This window comes from Ostrea edulis, chromosome 1, assembly GCF_947568905.1.
Source record: "Ostrea edulis chromosome 1, xbOstEdul1.1, whole genome shotgun sequence".
NCBI lineage: Eukaryota > Metazoa > Mollusca > Bivalvia > Ostreida > Ostreidae > Ostrea > Ostrea edulis.
In genome coordinates, this window is record NC_079164.1 from 84,271,030 (window position 1) to 84,295,213 (window position 24,184).

The 24,184-nt window shown below is 36.8% G+C and overlaps 2 protein-coding genes across 3 annotated transcripts in view; one reads left to right on the top strand and one right to left on the bottom strand.

Annotated features, from left to right (window-relative positions):
• Window positions 1-3,013, bottom strand: part of LOC125677997 (serine/arginine repetitive matrix protein 1-like) — a 30,964-nt gene extending 27,951 nt beyond the window's left edge. The window contains exon 1 of the mRNA XM_048916114.2: window positions 2,932-3,013. The gene's annotated coding sequence lies outside the window, so the exon portion shown is untranslated. The remainder of the gene's footprint in view (window positions 1-2,931) is intronic.
• A 16-nt stretch (window positions 3,014-3,029) lies between these two features.
• LOC125678008 (DNA repair protein XRCC1-like) lies at window positions 3,030-23,424 on the top strand. 2 transcript variants are annotated; one of them, XM_048916126.2, is made up of 16 exons: window positions 3,054-3,156; window positions 5,090-5,422; window positions 6,200-6,286; window positions 6,392-6,499; window positions 6,603-6,761; window positions 7,008-7,073; window positions 7,187-7,295; window positions 7,398-7,516; window positions 9,436-9,589; window positions 11,668-11,830; window positions 11,952-12,065; window positions 13,461-13,570; window positions 14,391-14,544; window positions 21,438-21,701; window positions 21,813-21,888; window positions 22,979-23,424. In XM_048916126.2, exons 5-16 carry the CDS (start codon window positions 6,627-6,629, stop codon window positions 23,093-23,095), a joined length of 1,581 nt encoding a protein of 526 aa, XP_048772083.2. In that variant the 5' UTR covers window positions 3,054-3,156; window positions 5,090-5,422; window positions 6,200-6,286; window positions 6,392-6,499; window positions 6,603-6,626; the 3' UTR covers window positions 23,096-23,424. The 2 variants fall into 2 exon arrangements, with proteins under 2 accessions (XP_048772078.2, XP_048772083.2); XM_048916121.2 differs by lacking the exon at window positions 5,090-5,422 and having other exon boundaries at window positions 3,030-3,156.
• Window positions 23,425-24,184: the final 760 nt, after the last annotated feature.

Genomic DNA, 24,184 nt, shown 5'->3' on the forward strand with positions numbered 1-24,184 from the left:
CGACAAGTTTAATTTTTAGTGAATTACATTCTCAAACAAATGTGATAAAAGTTGATGATCAGACATCGTCATATTCCACTTTCCCCCTCTCTAAATATAATTATGATCATTTGACCCAGCATGACGTTTTAGTGAGCAAAATATTTACGAAGGTAATGTGACCAGGGTTAAATACTAGATGATATAAAGAGAAGAAATAATGGAGTTTGAATGATATCAATGTTGTTTATTTGTGTTTGAATGCATGATGGTGATCATTGTACATTGATAAAGTGGCTTTTTATAGGATCCGAAAGAGTGACATGTGAGAAAGTTGGTTGGCGGGGATTTCTACTTTCACTTTTGAGGATGCAGTAAACGGACGACAGGAGGGGAAGCTGCGCATTTCCTCGTTGGATGATTTGTGTACATGTGTGGACGTGGATGTCATTTCAGTGAGTTCACTTGGATTTGAGAGGCTGAGCAAAGGCACAAAGAAATTGTTTCCTGAGTATAGAGTCTGAACCGAGGATATTGCATCATTCCTGATCAGGCAAGTCTGGCTTGTTCATTTATTTTATTTATCATTTCTTTTTTTTCTTTTTTTTTTTTTGGGAATTATTTTTTATTCATTTATTGGTTTACAATATTACAGAAGGTGAAATGTACATGTTTAACTATTTCTGTGTATCATGTATGTGTATTTGTTTTAATTTTTAATTTTCTTTGGAGGGGGGGGGGGCTGTTATCAGTTTGTGTAGAGTGTCAGTTTTGTGTATTGCTTAAAGATCAGTACCAGTGTTCTACTGTTGAACATTGGGCAGGTATGTAAATTGGCACTTGGTTGGTTTATACAGTCCTCCCTGACATTGACAGGGCTTTCCCATGGAGACTGTTTTCCAAGTTATGCGTAGAGTGTCAGTCACCTATCTGTGTCTCGCAAGTACTTGGTGCAGACAGCTATCATGCTGAATCCCGTGAAGGAAGGGGATATAGACTTCCTTTGGAATGACGTACATACTCAATGTTGCGTCGCTTTTGGAGACCCACATCTTGAAGAGTGACCTTGACTTTTGACCTTGACCCCATTTTTAAAGGTCAACCACCTAAGACTTTGTGGAGGAGAAAGTGATCTTGACCTTTGACCTTGACCCACTTTCAAGGTCATTCAAGGTCAACAATCCTAGAATATCATGTGACTACTCCTATAGATGTAGATGGAGCTTTATGATAGAAAACGTCATTTTTCGGTCCCTATTTGCCCCCTGGGGCCAATATGAAAATTCCGAAACCTTATTGCACATCTACAGGACATTACTATTCAGCTCCTTGAATATCATGTGACTATTCCTAAAGATGTAGATGGAGTTAAAGTGACAAGCTTTGTGATAGAAAACGTCATTTTTCAGCCCCTATTTGCCCCCTAGGGCCAATATGAAAATTCCAAAGCCTTATTGCACATCTACAGGACATTACTATTCAGCTCCCTAAATATCATGTGACTATTCCTAAAGATGTAGATGGAGTTTAAGTGACAAGCTTTGTAATAGAAAACGTCATTTTTCGGCCCTTATTTGCCCCCTGGGGCCAATATGAAAATTCCGAAACCTTATTGCACATCTACAGGACTTTTCTATTCAGCTCCTAGAATATCATTTGGATTGCGCTGTAAATGTGGACACAGTTTTAGTGACAACAACCGGGACAGACGGACGGACGGACGGACCGGGATAAAAACAATATACCCGAACTTTCTTTAGAAAGTGCGGGTATAATAATATTATTATGATGCTGGTGGAAATATGAATTGGCCCCCCTTTCCCATCCGTCTCTCCAACTTTCTGATGCCCGCGTAATTCCATATGTTGAACATGGATCATTGTAAAACTTTTACATACATGAATAGTCAATGTATCTCACGGACGCGCCCTCATCCGCCAAAATGTCTGTTCTCCAACCGATTTTTATCTAAAGCTTGAAAAATCTTTAGCCCCCCCCCCCTTTTTTAAATACAAAATTTGACTGCAGCTGATAAGAACGCCTTGGAAGAAATCAATATCGGACAATCACATTGCCATGTAACAATCAAACTGATATCTTTAAAATACCACATTTCGGAAAACGAACGTGTGGTTCCGCATTTACATTTGATTGTGACGTAGGCCGTGTATAGATCTACTTTAAATATGAAATGGGTAATAACATCTAAAAGCTGGATAAAACCCTGATATGTTACAAAAAAATATATAATTTTGTGTATGAGCTGGAAATTCAGCAAACAAAACAAAAAATGTATTTGGATGCTGCTGGTCAATCATGGCAGTTATTTATTATCCCCCCAAAAAAGGACAGTCAACAGTGTCCATCCTCATACTGCACTGATCATTATCAAATCGATAATCACATCAAACATATATCCCAGGGCTGCGTTCAAGTTCGTAGCGGCTACGTAGGGCTCGGTAGGGCTACGATCTTGAATGATGTGCTAGGTTAGCTCTACGTAGGGATAACAAGCGTTAATTCATACAGTGTGTTCAATAGACCTAGATATCTAGCCTAGCAGCTAGGCTTGTCGCTACGATCTTGAACGCAGCCCTGGTTGACCTTGTTTTCCATGCCACCCACATCAGCAGCAAGTGAATTATTGAACTAGAATGAATTTATCTGCATATTCAAAAGGATCTTTTACCGTGGTATCATATCAGAAATCTCGATCCTTGCTTTAATTCTTTTTTTAAGATAAGGTCCATCACAAACTGCACTCTATATTTTACTTGTTTCACAATTTAAGTTTCAACTTTACTTTCACATTTCAAATTCATTGAAACACCCGTCCCTAGATGGAAACACATTTTCAAAAGCATGTAGTATTTCAAAATGTACAGCGATATATGCGACAAAATTGTTGGAACAATGCATTGCATCAAAACAAGCTTCTAAAAATGTAAATACCTCCAATACTGTTTAATGTTGATCGTCCATGGAGTATCTACAAACTTTAAAGAAAAGTCTCGAAAGGTTCCGATGGGGAAAAAATAAATACGAAACAGCGCGGCTACTTGTATTTAACAGTTTCGGAGAGGAAGAAAAAATTGTGCTGAGCCGGGCGATACCTAAACAGAGAAAATGCCAATAATTAAACCACATCATGTGGTTTCTTTCAGCAATGCTGAAACGGTAATTAGAAGTTAACATTACAATAAAGGCTAGATTTAGAGTGAATTTGATTATTTTGAATACAAATAACTCAATACATGCATTGTATCAGGTGAATTTCATAGAATATTTGTACAAAATACTACAAATGTATTTAGTTGGGGCTATATGGAACTTGGATATGCCAGGGTAGGTCAGTGGTGCAGGGGTTCTAGGTGTGATTAACTTAGTCGATAAATAGCTCTTTAGAACTAATGTATTGTTACACATGTCCAACTTAAATAATATATACGGTGTGACCGTTGGACCGAGCGAAGCATGAAATGGTCATTGGCGTGTCCCAAGTGATAATCATAATTCTGTTAAGTACGGTAAATTACGATTCATTTAAAAATATGTATTATTAATGAAATTCTTCTTGCGCTAAACTCCCAGTATCAAATGGGGGATATTTATGAGGATAATTACAGGATCCGCCTATTCTTTTAACACGGAGAATATAGCACCAGCCGACGTCAAACTCCCCGTCGAGGCCTCATTATGTCACCTACGAATAGCAAACAAACTCTGGTGGAAGTGCATAGTTATGTCAGATGTAGCCTCAACTTTTTTCTTCGTCTTTCAAATCAAACAATTATAAACAACAATTTATTTCAAAATATATATTATTTATGAAATTTTCCTTGCACTAAACGCCCAGTAACATCTAAATATAAAAGGGGGATATAAGGATCCGCCTATTCATTTAAATCGGGGAATATAACGCCAGCCGACGTAAACCATGCATTGTGACGTCACATTTAGCCTCGACTTTTTTCTCTTTCAAATCAAACAATTTTAAACAACAATACCCCCCGTTTGCAATTTAAAAGACAGTTTAAAAAACAAAACAAAATTAACCAATAAATTCAAAGTGGTAAAAAAGTAAGCCTAAATATATTGTATATTTTTATCTATAGAAACTCATGAACTCGTTCATCCATTTAGTAGTAATACTGTTTTTCTATTTGATGATTGGCTAAAGATTGTATCAATAAAATCATATCATTCATTTTTAACAAACTGGGTGTTTGAATTACAAATTGCACGTCAGTCTTGTATTTTTGGCATTCAAAATTAAAACACGAATAACTGTAGAAGCAACTAATGAACAAAGCATAATGGCGGCGCCCATATGTATCGCAAAATTTTCAGTGAACGTATATAGAGATTATCTCTATTCATTTGCAGATTTTCTTATTTTTATTTTACATATATGTTTTACCTTTAGAGCCTTGCTTTGCGGACGGGCCTTTGGCCCATCCGAGCTTTGCTCGGTATAATATGTCTTACGGCAAACAATGTTAGCATTCAGTATCTAGATCCATAACAGGACAAATAATATCCCGAAATATTAGCACTTTACGTGTGAGGACAGAGCTCAATCAAAGTATTCTAACTTTAGACATTTTTGATCCGCCTATTCAATGAACACGGGAAATTCTATGCAACTGATGTAACCAGTGCATTGTGACGTCATATTCAGCGTCGGTGTTTAGCAAATACACAAACATAGGAGACATCACACAAATCGCGTTAATTGAGGATTGATTATACATGATTAAGAAAATAAGATTTACATGCTTTTACGGATGTTATGTAACATCTCAGAAAGATGTGAACTAGGATAGAGGAGATTCAAAATTGAGAAATACATGTCCACATGCTAGTATTTGAATCGACGCCACTGGGACCAAAATTTTCAAGTTCCATAGGTATGGTTTAATTTTTCATTAGTTTTCTAAATTTTCCTTTTAAACGTGTATATACGTGTTACCTATAGGGAGAGCTCTGCTCTCACGGTTTTTTGGGCCGTAAGAGGGCTTTGCCCTCTAATATGTCTTACGGCATGACCGTGTTTGAGGGTGAAGCAAAAAGACTTGAGTATTGGCATTAGTATCTATATCCATAACAGGACTGAAGTTTGCGGCATAATCATGTTATTCGCTCTGGACAAATAACATCCTGAAGTTTGCATCTAACGTGTGAGGATGGAGCCCTTAAGACATTTGATCCGCCAATTCAATAAACGCTGGAAATATCATGCCAGTATGATACGAGACATGGTACAATCAATGGCAATCACGCAAGGAGTGATTATATATGAATTGATTAATAAGATTTACATGCTAAAATTATGAATTTTATGTAACATCGGAACAATGTGAACTGGAAAATGGAGAAATACATGACCATGTGCTTATATTCAAATTGACGTCATTTGGACCAAAATTTTCGAGTTCCATAAGTATGTTTTAATTTTTCATTAGTTTTCTATATTTTCCTTTTGAACATGTATATAGTATCATGTGTTTCCTATAGGGATTGCTCCACTCTCACACCCCTGTGGGCCATGAGAGGGCTTTAACCTCTATAATAATAATTTTATAATCTTTATTTTTAAAGTTGGACATACATAATCAACATTAGCTCTATATATACTAAGTATTTTACTGACTTGCACGGTTTTTTGCACTAAGGAGTTTCTTTGTGGGAGGAAACTGTCGTGTTCAAGTTGGTGACCACCTAGAGTGCGTTCGAGATCGAGTACAAATTCCTGTCGATCCCGAACGCCAAGTACACAACCCGAGAATGGGTTCAAGATGCAAGAACTCACACCACCTCTGTAGGTAGTGTGGTCGAAGAACAAAGAACACATTCGTGCACACATGTTCTCGTCGTTCGCGACTCTAAGAACGGAGCACGAGAATAACAGGAACAGTGACCTCGAATGCACTCCTAATCTCCGCGAGATTCATCGAGGCTGGATATTTGGACTGACGCCTCTTCCGCTGAGATTGGTGACCACCAAACCCTCTCACATACAACCACTAATGACGCAGTGGTGAGAAGCGAGTGCATTAACCACTACGATACCCTAACACACCGAATAAAGATTATTTGATTTGATTCCCAGTCCATTCATAATTTAAGTTGCCTAGACTAGAGCTGTGTTGAAAATTTATTCTATTTTACATATGTTGCTGGGTAGATATAACCTAATAAATGTTTTTATTATTTATAGAATCATCCTGCAGAGAATTTGTTAAAACCAGAGGGAACATTTAAGTGGAAAGTCCCAGGAGGAAAACCTGCAACAGCTCTGCTTCAAGTATATATACTAAATATACATGCCAGTAAAATGTTGCAGTTTGTTATAATGACAAAACTGAACATCAATGAGAGATTCCCTGTATCATCTTTTCTCTGTTTCTAGTTTGAAAAAGCAACAGAAATACAGTCCATTGATATTGGCAATGAAGGATCTGCATTTGTTGAGGTTTTGGTTGGAAAATCAACATCAAACTCAGACAAAGATTATGAGGTGAGCTTTCTTTTAAATATTTTCCCAAAACAAAAATTGATAACCAAATTATCTTCATTTCTATCAGATTAACAGTTATCCCCCTTTGAATGCATTGTAACAGGTTCTGCTTGTGGCATCATCTTTCATGACTCCAGGAGAGAGCAGAAATGGAACGAACAGGAACAGTGTGAGAATGTTTGGGCCAGAAAAGCTCTCTAAAGCAGTTGCAGTCCAGAAATGGGACCGTGTAAAACTGGTGTGCACCCAGCCCTTCAACAAGGCAAGAAAATGGATTGTTTTATTCAAGAAACTGAATATTTAACCAATGTAAATGTACAAAATCATGTATACTTCTTTTTATTAATTTGACAATCAAAGAATGAATACAAATCAGGAGAAATATGAAAGTGGCAAAAGCATGACTTAGATGTAACTATAATTCTAATAACTTTAATGAAAATGATAATCAGTAAAGATGCACCAAAAGAGAAGAAAGAATAAAATCTTGGTTTGTAATTTATTTCAGACTGACAGCTATGGATTATCCTTTATCACATTCCATTCTCCACAAGGATCTAATGAACAGAAAGGGGTACACAGAAATTCAACAACATAATTATTTTACATTTACCTATATTGAATACATTTATTATGATGTGGTTACATTGTATTTCCGAAAAGATAGTTTTTGCTTTTTTTCTTTAGGATGGTATGAAAAAGATTGGAGCATTCACTCTTAAACCCGAAAGTGGAGATTCAATAAGCTCGGGGTCCATATTTGAAAAGAAGAAAATGGAGCCAACTCCTCTCACAGGTACAAGACAGATGTGCATTATACATTCATGTACATCATGCATAGCTCTCACTTGGTCTTTTGTAGGTAGATTTATAGAGTGATCAATTACTTTTATTACAGGGGCAGCGGCTGTTCGGGCGGCCTCTAAACTAGCAGAAGAGTCCAGAGGGACTCCATCAAAGTCCACAGAGAGTAAACCAGTGCAGAAAAAACCCACACCTTCTGAGAAGCCTAGTACTGTAAGTTGATGAGCTGTTATTATGTTCCCCCCAAAACATTTGGGACAGATTGGCTTTACTCTGCTTCTTCTTTCTATTATTATTAAGGTCTTCCATTGATTCTATGGTGTATTATTATAACACCCCCCCCTTTTTTTTTTTGTTGGCAGGATTTCTCTGAGATAGTTCAATAGATTTTTTTAATTTTCAGGGATCGGAATAATGGATTATGCTTAGGGTTTTCTTTTCATATTTTCAAATTTCACTTCTGATCAGCAAATATGGTAGATTTTTCTGTTTTTTTAAAAGAAATCTGGGATAAAATGAAAGATTTTAAACTCCAAACTTTTATGAGTGACCATAGACCATGACTTGTAGATATGCAGAATAGGGTTAAACATGTTAGCCATCACATCCAGTCATAACCGGAAGTGAACAAAGAAATATCAAATTTCAACTCAAATCTTGCATGTTATACTTGGGTCTCTTTTGGAGTTTTGAAAATGTGAGATTTACCGAAAGTTAAAGCAACAAGTTCTGGTTTTTAGCTCACCTGAGCCGAAAGCTTTTCTGATCACCTGTTGTCCATCGTCTGTCTGTTCATCTGTAAACTTTTCACATTTTCATCTTCTTCTACTGAACCACTGGGTCAGTTTCAGCCACACTTTGTAAAAAAGTATCCTTGGGGTGAAGGGTTTTCAAGCTTGTTCGAATGAAGGGCCATGCTCCCTTCAAAGGGGAGATAATCACAAAAATAGGGTGTGGTCATTTAAAAATCTTCTCAAGAACCACTGGGCCAGAAGAGCTGACATTTACATGAAAGCTTCCTGACATAGTGCAGACTCAAGTTTGTTCAAATCATGACCCCCAAGGATAGAATGGGGTCACAATACGGGATCAAATTTTTATATATAAATATAAAGGGAAAATCTTCTTCTCAAGAACCACTGGACTAGCAAATTACAAATTTATCTGAAATCTTCCTGACATAGTGCAGATTCAAGTTTTTAAAATCAAGACCCCTGGGGGTAGGATGGGGCCACAATAGGGGATCAAAGTTTTACATACAAATATATAGGGAAAATAATTAAAAATCTTCTGAAGAATCACTGGACCAGATAAGTTTACATTTACATGAAAGCTTCCTCGACTAGTGCAGATTAAAGTTTGTAAAAATCATGGCCACCGGGAGTAGGTTGGGCCATAATAGGGATCAAAGTTTTACATACAAATATATAGGGAAGATCTTTAAATATGGACCAAGGTGACTCAGGTGAGCGATGTGGCCCATGGGCCTCTTGTTACATAAAATCTATATAATTTTTGTGTTTTTTGTCCCCATAAATCTTGCTTATAAATCAAGAGTTTGATATGGTTTTCACAATGTTATTGACAATATTTATCCCTAGGGTAAGGGCAATTTTTTTTTTAAGAAGTCACTTCCAGTTAGCAGGTCTGTATTTGTTTGTCCACCTGTTGGTCTAGTGTATATATTTACTGAGACGCTTGTGGTGAAAGTTACTGACCAGGAAAGTGATTATATGTTGGATTGATTTTAATTTGATGATGTGTTTAGCTGATATAGATCTCCAATAGATGAAGGAAATAAGGTGAAATTTTTACTGGTATAATGTAAGTGTCTATTGAACAATTCAGTAGAACTTATTAATTAAATGGGGGGATGGTTGGGAAACATCTGTAAAGGTCCCTGTTAAAATTAATACTTGTTATTGCTGACTTGACTCAGCTGTACGGAATTGTGAAAGGAATAAAAGTATGGTTATTTACAATTTTTCTTTTTTGTGTGTGTAGAATTGATAGGAGGTTTGGTTACTATGTCACTTATATGTGAGGATAGACATTGGTTAGAGGGGATGCAGACAGTTTTGTTGTACTTACATGTATTAGAAAATCCATAACAATTTTTGTATGTAATGCAGAGCAATGCTGGATCAAAGAGAAAACATGCAATGAGTGATGATGAAGACGGAGCCTCTCCCCCCAAACCGTCCCTGAAGAAACAGTCGACCAGTATCAGCTCGACAGCGTCCTCTGCGAGGGGCAGTGTCAAACCTCCAGTGAAAAGGACCAAATGTGAGAGAAACGCTTCCTTTATAAATGGTCTTGTACTAAATTTAAGTGGGGATATATTGATGTGTAGGAAGTGAGTTCATGCGTAACACCGATGAGTTATAGCATTTTGACCCAATTTTTAAAGAAGAAATTAATATTCATTGAAGTTTCTAGATTTATAATACATGTGTAAGACACATATATCATCAATTAGAGAGAGAAACAAAGATCTACAGAGCATACACAAGGTAGATTAGAGAGAAAAACAAAGATCTACAGAGCATACACAAGGTAGACTAGAGAGAGAAACAAAGATGTACTGAGCATACACAAGGTAGATTAGAGAGAGAATCAAAGATCTACAGAGCATACACAAGGTAGACTAGAGAGAGAAACAAAGATGTACTGAGCATACACAAGGTAGATTAGAGAGAGAAACAAAGATCTACAGAGCATACACAAGGTAGATTAGAGAGAGAAACAAAGATCTACAGAGTATACACAAGATAGACTAGAGAGAGAAACAAAGATCTACAGAGCATACACAAGGTAGACTAGAGAGAAAATGATTGATTGACCATTGTTTAACGTCCCTTACGAGAATATTTCACTCGTATGGAGATGTCACCATTGCTGGTGAAGGGCTGCAAAATTTAGGACTATGCTTGGCGCTTATGGCTTTTCAGCAGGGAGGGATCTTTGGGCGCACTTGTTTCATCACCTGGGTCAAGCGGGTTGATACTTCCGGAAGCGGGCAAGTAACTTGTTTCAAGTATTTTTAAGCCGCCGGTCGACCGAAAAGTAGCCCGGATCGCCCGATAAATTTAGAGCGGACACATGGAAAACAATATGGCGGAAAATATAGATAAACATTTTTTTGCTCCTAATTTATCCATTTTTCATTCATTAAAAGAGTTTAAATTTCAATTAGCATAAAGTAGTGAGTTTAGAGGTACATGTAAGTTTATTGACATTTTTGTTTCCGAATGCTGGATGATACGATCAACACCGCTTCTCTGTGGAAGTTACAGCCCAGTCTGCAGTGTTTGTGAACAAAACGTTTGAATATAAAACTGATTATCAATTATGATTTTTAAACTTACATGGGTTACATTTTATGAAATCTGTTATGCAGATGTTCTTTGAAAAATACATAATTTTTGTTTTTACATTTTGATATATATTCGGCCGATTTCCCACTCGCTTCGCAAGACAAACTGGGTCAAAAAGTCATGTGATAAAAGTGAACCGGGTCGTCGCCCGGATTTCTGAAACAAGTGCGCCCTTTATCATGCCCCACCTGCTGTGACATGGGACCTCGGTTTTTGTGGTATCATCCAAAAGATTGCCGATTTAGTCGCCTCTGACGACAAAGAAGGGGTACTGAGGATCTATTCTAACCCGGATACCCACGAGACTAGAGAAAAAAACTATGATTGATAACTACATATAGCATATGCACAATTGAATATATAGACAGAGAGGAACCTCTTTTGAATTATTACTACATGTATGTATGTAGTTTTACTGTATGAGCAGAATTTGTGGCGAGGACTAGGCATTATTTGTGAGGGAGTCGAGATTGAATATTGCAAACAATTCATTCCGCATCATAGGTAATAGTTATCTTTCTTTGAATTATATAGTCACTAAAATTAGTTCTCACTAAATATACATACCCAGAGCTTTAACTTGAGGTATTTTGTTATCATATGAATTTTGTATTACATGTACGAGACACACTTATATAATTGAGGTAAACTGGAAGTAGATCAGCCAGCGAGATCTGTGAACCTCTCTCAAACTTCAGCCTAACAAAATGAAACATGGTACTAAATATCAATGAAGACACAATTTGTAATTCCTGAAATGGGCAATGTTTTCCAAATCTGTTTGACATATAAAGATAAGCATGCATTAGGCAAATAGAAAGATGGTGAACAAAGGATCTGCATTTATATCACAAAATGTAGCATAATTAAACGAGTCGGGTATCAAATATTAAGAAGCTGTGATGTATAGCTGCTGAAAATATGACAAAACTATGTAAAGGACAATATGTCAGAATAAATCTTTATGGTACATGTTATTTGTTGCAGCGGATGTGTCAGGGCTGTCGAAACCTTTCCACAAGCTGGTGGAGGGGGTGGTGTTTGTTCTCAGTGGGTTCCAGAACCCATTCAGAGCGGAATTGAGGGACATGGCTACTGAGATGGGGGCCGTGTACAAACCCGATTGGAAAAAGGGATGCACCCATCTCATGTAAGATTTATTTGTGTAGAAAAGATGTGTACTTTAGCAGCATATTAATACCAGCTTTTTTTATTTAACCCCCCCCCCCCCCCCCAACTTCTGGATAAATAACTCTGTTATACATTTTCAGATGTGCTTTCCAAAATACACCTAAATACAATCAAGTGAAAGGGAAAGGGAAAATTGTGAAGAAGGAGTGGATCCAACACATGTACAAACAAAAGAAAGCCCTGCCCTGGAGGAAGTGAGTATATATCCCTGATTACTCAGCTCTCAGACTCTAAACTACAGTCCTCAAACCAAAGCATCCCAATATACTGTGTCCAGGACCTGTTCTTTTTACCTCACCTGAGTCAAAGGCTCAAGTGAGCTTTTCTAATCGAAATTTGTCTGTTGTCTGTCGGTGTCGTTGTAAACTTTTCACATTTTCATCTTCTCCAGAACCACTGGATCAATTTCAACCACACTTGGCCAAAAGCATCCTTGGGTGAAGAGCTTTCAAGTTCAAATGAAAGGCCATGCCCCTTTCAAAGGGGAGATAATCACAAAAATGCAAAATTAGGGTAGGGTCATTTAAAAATCTTCTTCTTAATAACCAATGAGCCAGAAAAGAGCTGAGATTTACATGAAAGCTTCCTGACAGTGCAAATTCAAGTTTGTTCAAATCATGACCCCCGGGGGTAGGTTGGGACCACAATATGGGATCAAAGTTTTACATAGAAATACATGTATATAGGGAAAATCTTTAAAAATCTTCTTCTCAAGAACCAATGAGCCAGAAGAGCTGAGATTTACATAAAAGCTTCCTGACATAGTGCAGATTCAAGTTTGTTAAAATCATGATCCCCGGGGGTTGGATGGGGCCACAATAGGGGATCAAAGTTTTACATACAAATATATAGGGGAAAATTTTCTCAAGAACCATAGATTCAAGTTTGTTCAGATCATAGCCTCTAGGGATAGGTTGGGGCCACAATAGGGGATCAAAGTTTTGAATAGAAATATATAGAGAAAATCATGAAAAATCTTCTCAAGAACCATTGGGTCAAAGAGGTTGACATTTACATGAAAGCTTTCTGAGATTCAAGTTTGTAAAAATCATGGCCTCCAGGGGTAGGTTGGGGCCACAATAGGGACTAAGGTTTTACTTACAAATATGTATATGGAAAGTCTTCAGATAAGGGCCAAGGTGACTCAGGTGAGCGATGTGGCCCATGGGCCTCTTGTTTAATTGAAAGGATGGATCTGAAAGCATTTCAGTGGCTGAAAATTCATTGAATGGGCACTGGAAAATTAATGAATTGAACACTCTTCAATTCAGTGATCATTCACGGATAATAGGAGTGTAATTTTATCCAACTGTTTTGGGGTTTTTTTTTAGGTTTTTTTCTTTATTTCTTTCATTTATCCAGCTGTTTATATCTTCTTTTTTCGTTTAAGGAATAAATGTTAAGTTCGTTAGTATTACGGGGGTAAATAAACATGGGCAGTTTGTATAATTAGTGAAACAAAATGTATATTTCGTAATTTATAGCTTTTCATGTCATATTGAAAGGTTGGTGCTTTTATGGAGAATCATCATACACTGAAACAACATGGGTTTATTACTGACAAATCTTGGTTAATGTTTATGTTATAGATACAGACTTGGAGATGCTGATACACCAGATGTGACAAGTGAAGAGGAATCAGAAAATGAAGGTTTTTCACCAGTTAAGAAAGAACCAGTCAAGAAATCCAAACCAAAAGGTAAATTCACGATGTTACGAGATATCCATATACAGATTTACTGAAAATCACTTACCTAAACTAGATATTAACAAGTTTTCAACTTGTCGGGTACCCATATTTATTCAGATTTTTACTTACTCATTTTATTAGAATTATACTTGAAACTCATGCGTATGATTTTATACTTTGAAAGAGGGATAATGAATAATTCTATCCAAGCACCATTTCTCGCCAACTCCCAAATTTAACCTCACAAACACAGATTTCAACACTTTACTGAAGATAACAAGATTGTTTCGAATATTACAGTGGGGAAACTTGGTAGAATATCTGCCATACAATGACAGCTTTTCCCATATTGACATTACAAATATTACATATTGACATTACAAATATTACATATTGACATTACAAATATTACATTTTAAGAACTTTAGGCATGACATTGATCCTCTGGATAAATATATGGTTTAGTCAGTCTGAAAATATGCCAAAAATGGCAAACCCTTGTTTTTACCCTAATTAAATAATTTGCAAGACATCTATGAATTGGTTTGTTAATTTATTGCTGTTTAAATCAACGTTAACAAGAAATGGTACCATAAAAGCATAAAATGTATAATAGAACTACTTTTATCAGACCTCTTTGATATCAAGCATATTCTTTCAAACCAGAATTGTTTTCAACTAATATTAGCAAGGGTTTGCTTTTTCAAAACATACATGTAGGACAAATTGTATATCTGCATTCATTCATCCAACATTTGGTGGTAACAGTACCGCTTGCCAATAAAAAAAAAATTAATGATCATGGATCATGTTTTTTTTTCTCAAAAAGAAACCAAGACCTCTATGGAAAAACCTGCATCAAAAGGTAAACCAAAGAAGGGTGTGGACTTTGAAGGAGACACAGAGTCCGAGGAAGAGAAGGCCCCGGTGGATTATGGAGGTGACACGGACTCGGAAGGGGATACTGAAGATGAACTGGAGAAGTATGTCAGGAGTTCACGTATAGTTTTGTATATTCTGTGAAATACTCCCAGAAGTCTTTTCCTGTGCCTGTCCATAACAGGTCATAGTATAATAATGCAGAATCATCTGTCTCGATTGAATAAAAAAGAATTTGCAGTTAGGGCTGGTGTTGTCAAACTTTGATGTACACTATTTTTGGAGGGGAGGGGGTGTGTGTGTGTCTCAGCCCCTAAGTGTATGTATATCCGAATGACCACAGCTTTATCAGAAGAGTTGTCTTATCCCACCCTGTAATTTATGTATAACCAGGGCTGGGGTGTTGTTTATGCCGTCCTCCATGTCCTGTCTGGCCTTCTATCAATGCATCAGACTAACACAGGAGCAAATAAGCACAAACATGTAACTGTAATTAATAGATTTACCTAGACCCTCATACTGTAACATAATTTTGACTTTGCAGAAATCTTACGACCTTCACCTGTCATTTGATCATGGCTTCGCATCTCTTGCTTTTGAATTAAACTTGATATCTAGAACAGTGTGAAGAATGCCTTCACACAACTTCTTACACATCCAGCAACTCTGAGAAAGGTTTGGACTCTGACAATGCTTGATTTGTAATAAACTCTATTAATACTGTACATGTATAAAGAAACTATATAAAAAACATCTTCCTTTTAGATCCTTTTCCTATAGCAAGAAAAAGTATTCAGATCTGTAACTCAAGGAAGAGTATTTACTTCTATATTTCTAAGGCATCATCAAATGTATAGTTCTGCTGAAATTCAATTGCTTGAGTTACATCCTTCAATTGTTCAAGTTGCATACTTGCATTGTTAGCCCAATGATCAGCAACAGCAACACAGTCAGTCTCGCTATCTCCTATATCACTGTCTCCTATATCACTGTCTCCTATATCACTGTCTCCTATCACTATCTCCTATATCACTATCTCCTATCACTATCTCCTATATCACTATCTCCTATATCACTATCTCCTATATCACTATCTCCTATCACTATCTCCTATATCACTATCTCCTATATCACTGTCTCCTATCACTATCTCCTATATCACTATCTCCTATATCACTGTCTCCTATATCACTGTCTCCTATATCACTATCTCCTATATCACTGTCTCCTATCACTATCTCCTATATCACTGTCTCCTATATCACTATCTCCTATATCACTATCTCCTATCACTATCTCCTATCACTATCTCCTATATCACTATCTCCTATATCACTATCTCCTATATCACTGTCTCCTATATCACTATCTCCTATATCACTATCTCCTATCACTATCTCCTATCACTATCTCCTATATCACTATCTCCTATATCACTATCTCCTATATCACTATCTCCTATATCACTATCTCCTATATCACTATCTCCTATATCACTATCTCCTATATCACTATCTCCTATATCACTATCTCCTATATCACTATCTCCTATATCACTGTCTCCTATCACTATCTCCTATATCACTATCTCCTATATCACTATCTCCTATATCACTATCTCCTATATCACTATCTCCTATATCACTATCTCCTATATCACTATCTCCTATATCACTGTCTCCTATATCACTATCTCCTATATCACTATCTTCTATCACTGTCTCCTATATCACTGTCTCCTATCACTGTCTCCTATATCACTATCTCCTATATCACTATCTCCTATCACTATCTCCTATATCACTATCTCCTATATCACTATCTCCTATATCACTATCTCCTATATCACTGTCTCCTATATCACTATCTCCTATATCACTATCTCCTATCACTATCTCCTATATCACTATCTCCTATATCACTGTCTCCTATATCACTATCTCCTATATCACTATCTCCTATATCACTGTCTCCTATATCACTATCTCCTATATCACTATCTCCTATATCACTATCTCCTATATCACTATCTCCTATATCACTATCTCCTATCACTATCTCCTATATCACTATCTCCTATATCACTGTCTCCTATCACTATCTCCTATATCACTGTCTCCTATCACTATCTCCTATATCACTATCTCCTATATCACTGTCTCCTATCACTATCTCCTATATCACTGTCTCCTATATCACTATCTCCTATATCACTATCTCCTATCACTATCTCCTATATCACTGTCTCCTATCACTATCTCCTATCACTATCTCCTATATCACTGTCTCCTATATCACTATCTCCTATATCACTATCTCCTATATCACTATCTCCTATCACTATCTCCTATCACTATCTCCTATATCACTATCTCCTATATCACTATCTCCTATATCACTATCTCCTATATCACTATCTCCTATCACTATCTCCTATATCACTATCTCCTATATCACTATCTCCTATATCACTGTCTCCTATCACTATCTCCTATATCACTATCTCCTATATCACTATCTCCTATCACTATCTCCTATATCACTATCTCCAATATCACTATCTCCTATATCACTATCTCCTATATCACTATCTCCTATATCACTATCTCCTATATCACTATCTCCTATATCACTATCTCCTACATCACTGTCTCCTATCACTATCTCCTATCACTATCTCCTATATCACTATCTCCTATATCACTATCTCCTACATCACTGTCTCCTATCACTGTCTCCTATCACTATCTCCTATATCACTGTCTCCTATATCACTATCTCCTATCACTATCTCCTATATCACTATCTCCTATATCACTATCTCCTATCACTATCTCCTATATCACTATCTCCTATCACTATCTCCTATATCACTATCTCCTATATCACTATCTCCTATCACTATCTCCTATATCACTATCTCCTATCACTATCTCCTATATCACTGTCTCCTATCACTATCTCCTATCACTATCTCCTATATCACTATCTCCTATCACTATCTCCTATATCACTATCTCCTATATCACTATCTCCTATCACTATATCCTATATCACTATCTCCTATATCACTATCTCCTATATCACTATCTCCTATATCACTATCTCCTATATCACTGTCTCCTATCACTATCTCCTATATCACTATCTCCTATATCACTATCTCCTATATCACTATCTCCTATATCACTATCTCCTATATCACTGTCTCCTATCACTATCTCCTATATCACTATCTCCTATATCACTATCTCCTATCACTATCTCCTATATCACTATCTCCTATATCACTATCACTATCTCCTATATCACTATCTCCTATATCACTATCTCCTATATCACTGTCTCCTATCACTATCTCCTATATCACTATCTCCTATATCACTATCTCCTATATCACTGTCTCCTATATCACTATCTCCTATATCACTATCTCCTATATCACTATCTCCTATATCACTATCTCCTATATCACTATCTCCTATATCACTATCTCCTATCACTATCTCCTATATCACTATCTCCTATATCACTATCTCCTATATCACTGTCTCCTATATCACTATCTCCTATCACTATCTCCTATATCACTGTCTCCTATATCACTATCTCCTATCACTATCTCCTATATCACTATCTCCTATCACTATCTCCTATATCACTATCTCCTATATCACTATCTCCTATCACTATCTCCTATATCACTATCTCCTATATCACTATCTCCTATATCACTATCTCCTATATCACTGTCTCCTATATCACTGTCTCCTATATCACTGTCTCCTATCACTATCTCCTATATCACTATCTCCTATATCACTATCTCCTATCACTATCTCCTATCACTATCTCCTATATCACTATCTCCTATCACTATCTCCTATATCACTATCTCCTATATCACTATCTCCTATATCACTATCTCTTATCACTATCTCCTATATCACTATCTCCTATATCACTATCTCCTATATCACTATCTCTTATCACTATCTCTTATCACTATCTCCTATATCACTATCTCCTATATCACTATCTCCTATATCACTATCTCCTATATCACTGTCTCCTATATCACTGTCTCCTATATCACTGTCTCCTATCACTGTCTCCTATCACTATCTCCTATATCACTGTCTCCTATATCACTATCTCCTATCACTATCTCCTATATCACTATCTCCTATCACTATCTCCTATCACTATCTCCTATATCACTATCTCCTATATCACTGTCTCCTATATCACTATCTCCTATATCACTATCTCCTATATCACTATCTCCTATCACTATCTCCTATATCACTATCTCCTATATCACTATCTCCTATCACTATCTCCTATATCACTATCTCCTATATCACTGTCTCCTATATCACTATCTCCTATATCACTATCTCTTATCACTATCTCCTATCACTATCTCCTATCACTATCTCCTATATCACTATCTCCTATATCACTATCTCCTATATCACTGTCTCCTATCACTATCTCCTATCACTATCTCTTATATCATTATCTCCTATATCACTGTCTCCTATATCACTATCTCCTATCACTATCTCCCATATCACTATCTCCGATATCACTATCTCCTATATCACTATCTCCTATATCACTATCTCCTATATCACTGTCTCCTATATCACTGTCTCCTATATCACTATCTTCTATCACTGTCTCCTATATCACTATCTCCTATCACTATCTCCTATATCACTATCTCCTATATCACTATCTCCTATATCACTATCTCCTATATCACTATCTCCTATATCACTATCTCCTATCACTATCTCCTATATCACTATCTCCTATATCACTGTCTCCTATATCACTGTCTCCTATCACTATCTCCTATATCACTATCTCCTATATCACTATCTCCTATATCACTATCTCCTATATCACTGTCTCCTATATCACTGTCTCCTATATCACTGTCTCCTATATCACTGTCTCCTATATCACTATCTCCTATATCACTATCTCCTATCACTATCTCCTATATCACTATCTCCTATCACTATCTCCTATATCACTGTCTCCTATCACTATCTCTTATATCACTGTCTCCTATATCACTGTCTCCTATATCACTATCTCCTATATCACTATCTCCTATCACTATCTCCCATATCACTATCTCCTATATCACTATCTCCTATATCACTATCTCCTATATCACTATCTCCTATATCACTGTCTCCTATATCACTGTCTCCTATCACTATCTTCTATCACTGTCTCCTATATCACTATCTCCTATCACTATCTCCCATATCACTATCTCCTATATCACTATCTCCTATATCACTATCTCCTATATCACTATCTTCTATCACTGTCTCCTATATCACTATCTCCTATATCACTATCTCCTATATCACTGTCTCCTATCACTATCTCCTATATCACTATCTCCTATATCACTATCTCCTATATCACTGTCTCCTATATCACTATCTCCTATATCACTGTCTCCTATATCACTATCTCCTATCACTATCTCCTATATCACTATCTCCTATATCACTGTCTCCTATCACTGTCTCCTATATCACTATCTCCTATCACTATCTCCTATATCACTGTCTCCTATCACTATCTCCTATCACTATCTCCTATATCACTGTCTCCTATATCACTATCTTCTATCACTGTCTCCTATATCACTATCTCCTATATCACTATCTCCTATATCACTGTCTCCTATCACTATCTCCTATATCACTATCTCCTATCACTATCTCCTATATCACTATCTCCTATATCACTGTCTCCTATCACTATCTCCTATCACTATCTCCCATATCACTGTCTCCTATATCACTGTCTCCTATATCACTGTCTCCTATATCACTATCTTCTATCACTGTCTCCTATATCACTATCTCCTATATCACTGTCTCCTATATCACTATCTCCTATATCACTATCTCCTATCACTATCTCCTATATCACTATCTCCTATATCACTGTCTCCTATCACTATCTCCTATCACTATCTCCCATATCACTGTCTCCTATATCACTGTCTCCTATATCACTGTCTCCTATATCACTATCTTCTATCACTGTCTCCTATATCACTATCTCCTATATCACTGTCTCCTATATCACTATCTCCTATATCACTATCTCCTATATCACTGTCTCCTATATCACTATCTCCTATATCACTGTCTCCTATCACTATCTCCTATCACTATCTCCTATATCACTGTCTCCTATCACTATCTCCTATCACTATCTCCTATATCACTGTCTCCTATATCACTATCTCCTATCACTATCTCCTATATCACTATCTCCTATATCACTGTCTCCTATCACTATCTCCTATATCACTATCTCCTATATCACTATCTCCTATATCACTGTCTCCTATCACTATCTCCTATATCACTGTCTCCTATATCACTGTCTCCTATATCACTGTCTCCTATATCACTATCTTCTATCACTGTCTCCTATATCACTATCTCCTATATCACTATCTCCTATCACTATCTCCTATATCACTATCTCCTATCACTATCTCCTATATCACTATCTCCTATCACTATCTCCTATATCACTGTCTCCTATCACTATCTTCTATCACTGTCTCCTATATCACTATCTCCTATCGCCATCTCCTATTGCCATCTCTAGGAGATAGCGAGACTGACTGTAGGTTACTAACCATGCACATGTATGATCATCAAACCTTGTCAAATGATGCATCTTTGGATGGAGGTGTGTCACAGCTTAAAAAGGGACATCATAGCCACATTTTTAATTGATAATATGATATGCATGGTATAGTTTCTGTTCATATCCATGATATTGAATCTGGGATTTTACGACTCAGTCACAGGTGTATTATTATGTACAACCCTCACTCAGGATTCTTTCTTTTTGTTAAACTCTGTGTACAGTTGGGTGAAATACCAACAATATGCTAGTTTTTGGTTTGATTAACCAACGATATGTTTTGACATTTCAGAATGAAGGTTAAACTGGCATCAGAATCAAAGCAGAGTGATCCATATAGCGATTCAACAGACGAAGATGAACCTTCCAAGAAATCAAGCAACTCTCAGCCCTCCACATCTCACCAATCAAAGGCCAACACCACAGCAGACGACAGTGATGATTCTGGCCTGCCAGAGCTACCAGAATACTTTACTGATAAGCATTTCTTCTTATATGGAGATTATCCCACCGGCGAGAGAAGACTGATGACCCGATACATCACAGCTTATGATGGGTAAAAGTTTGGACCTCAATCTTCTGTTGGTGTTGTTATAGAGTATGTTGTGTACAAGCACACTTTTAATTGAATGAAGTTTTCTTTGCAAACATGTCATTTTTTTTTCAGGGAGATAGAAGAGTATATGAATGATAAAGTCCACTACGTCATCACCAACTCTGAATGGGATAAAAATTTTGATGATGTGAGTTATTGAACTAAATAAAGCTAATATTTAGTTATAAAATATAAATTTAACTTTCTCAATATTGTAATGAATGGTGAATTTGTATCTACTGAACATTTATTATACCCCCCGCAACAAGTTGTGGGGGGGTATACTGGAATCGGGTTGTCCGTCTGTCTGTCCGTCCGTCCGTCTGTAGACGCAATGGTTTCCGGGCTCTAAAGCATTATCCTTTCCACATACCGTCACCATATCATATATATGGACTACCCATGGGATGAAGATGTTCCCTATCGATTTTGGGGTCAAAAGGTCAAAGGTCGAGCGCACTGGACATTGAAGTAGCAATATGGTTTCCGGTCTCTAAAGCGTTATCCTTTCCACCTACCATCGCCATATCATATATATGGACTACCCATGGGATGAAGATGTTCCCTATCGATTTTGGGGTCCAAAGGTCAAGCGCACTGGACATCGAAGTAGCAGTATGGTTTGCGGGCTCTAAAGCGTTATCCTTTCCACCTACCGTCACCATATCATACATATGGACTACCCATGGGATGAAGATGTTCCCTATCGATTTTGGGGTCAAAAGGTCAAAGGTCGAGCGCACTGGACATTGAAGTAGCAATATGGTTTCCGGGCTCTAAAGCGTTATCCTTTCCACTTACCGTCACCATATCATACATATGGACTACCCATGGGATGAAGATGTTCCCTATCGATTTTGGGGTCAAAAGGTCAAGCGCACTGGACATCGAAGTAGCAGTATGGTTTCCGGGCTCTAAAGCGTTATCCTTTCCACCTACAGTCACCATATCATACATATGGACTACCCATGGGATGAAGATGTTCCCTATCGATTTTGGGGTCAAAAGGTCAAAGGTCACGCGCACTGGACATCGAAGTAGCAATATGGTTCGGTTTGTCTTGCCATTTGTTTTTTACACTCAGAAAAGAGGTAGTTTATACCTATTACCAACACCCTTTGGGAGATTGGGGTAAGTGGGGGGTATTCTTAGTGAGCATTGCTCACAGTACCTCTTGTTTTAAGTGTGGCAAGCAGAATTTTAGAATTTCTAATTCTGTGATACACATTTCATTGCAGGCCCTTTCTGATTATCCAAAACTAGTATTTGTCAAACCAAAGTGGATACAAATGTGCCATGAAAAGGAGAAACTGCTGCCTTATCAACATTACATAATTATTCCAAAGGATGACTGATAAAATCTTACAGTTACATGTAAATTATTACATTGAAAGTGTATTAAATATAGAACTAATTAGTGAAGATTGCTCTGCACTTACCTTGTGAACAACTATGCATCACAGAATCAAATATAAACATTTAGATTTTAGAATGTTGGTGTCAGATATTCAATACTTTGTAAGCAATTGTTGTGATATTCAATACAAAGGCATAGCAGACAGAAATTCCTACAGATTTATGGCAGCAGGGAACAGATTTCATCTCATTTTAATTTTGATCCAAATCTTCTTTGTATATTCAGCTATTTTATTTTCTATATTAATAAAATTGTAGAAGTACAAAATTATTCTGGTGGCTTAATAGAATGCAAAACATGTGTTAGCAGATGAGACAGGTAACAGTAGTACATTTCCGACCAAGTTATTTCCCATCAATTTAACAAACTGATTTTTATGCTACTGATACTATGTTGTGAAAATGATTACCGATCTGATACCTTGAAATCAGAATATGATATAAATCAGTTACGTTAGAAATAAGCATCGTCATTTAAAAAGCAGACGGTGTGGTGTATCACTAAACCTAAAAATAGTTATTAGGTCACCTGAGTAAACTCAGGTAACCTATTGCAATTGGTTGGTGTTGTGCATTAACAATTGATCTTCTTAATAACTACCAGTCCAATTCTTTTCAAATTTGGTATGAAGCATCTTTGGGACATAAATTGTAAATTTCAGGATTCCAGCACCTCTTGGGCCGTAGGGGCAGGGCAAAAACTGCCCAAAATTGACCAATTTTCAAAAATCTTCCCAAGAACCGCACGTTTAAGAAAAACTAGGAGGAAGCAGGAAGGCCTCTACCAAAATTGTAAATTTCATGATCCCCGGGGTAAGGGTTCTGACCCAAGGGTGGAACCAAACTTAGTATATAGTGCTAATGATACTGTATAAAATCTAAATGCATACTAAGGAATAGCAAATGCATACTAAGGAATAGCAGAAAAAGATGTCAAAAAATGGAGAATTTTTTACTCTAGGATGGGTCCAAATTAGTCATATCTTTTAATGTTTATACACTTATTATATTATGTGAAGCCTTTCATC

Bases quoted from the DNA above. Each gene is read 5' to 3' on its own strand.
- LOC125678008 (XM_048916121.2), top strand. From the start codon at position 3,106: ATGCCAATAATTAAACCACATCATGTGGTTTCTTTCAGCAATGCTGAA. The intron at 7,296-7,397 runs GTACAAGACAGA...CTTTTATTACAG, and splicing joins GGAGCCAACTCCTCTCACAG to GGGCAGCGGCTGTTCGGGCG. The intron at 7,517-9,435 runs GTAAGTTGATGA...TATGTAATGCAG, and splicing joins CTTCTGAGAAGCCTAGTACT to AGCAATGCTGGATCAAAGAG.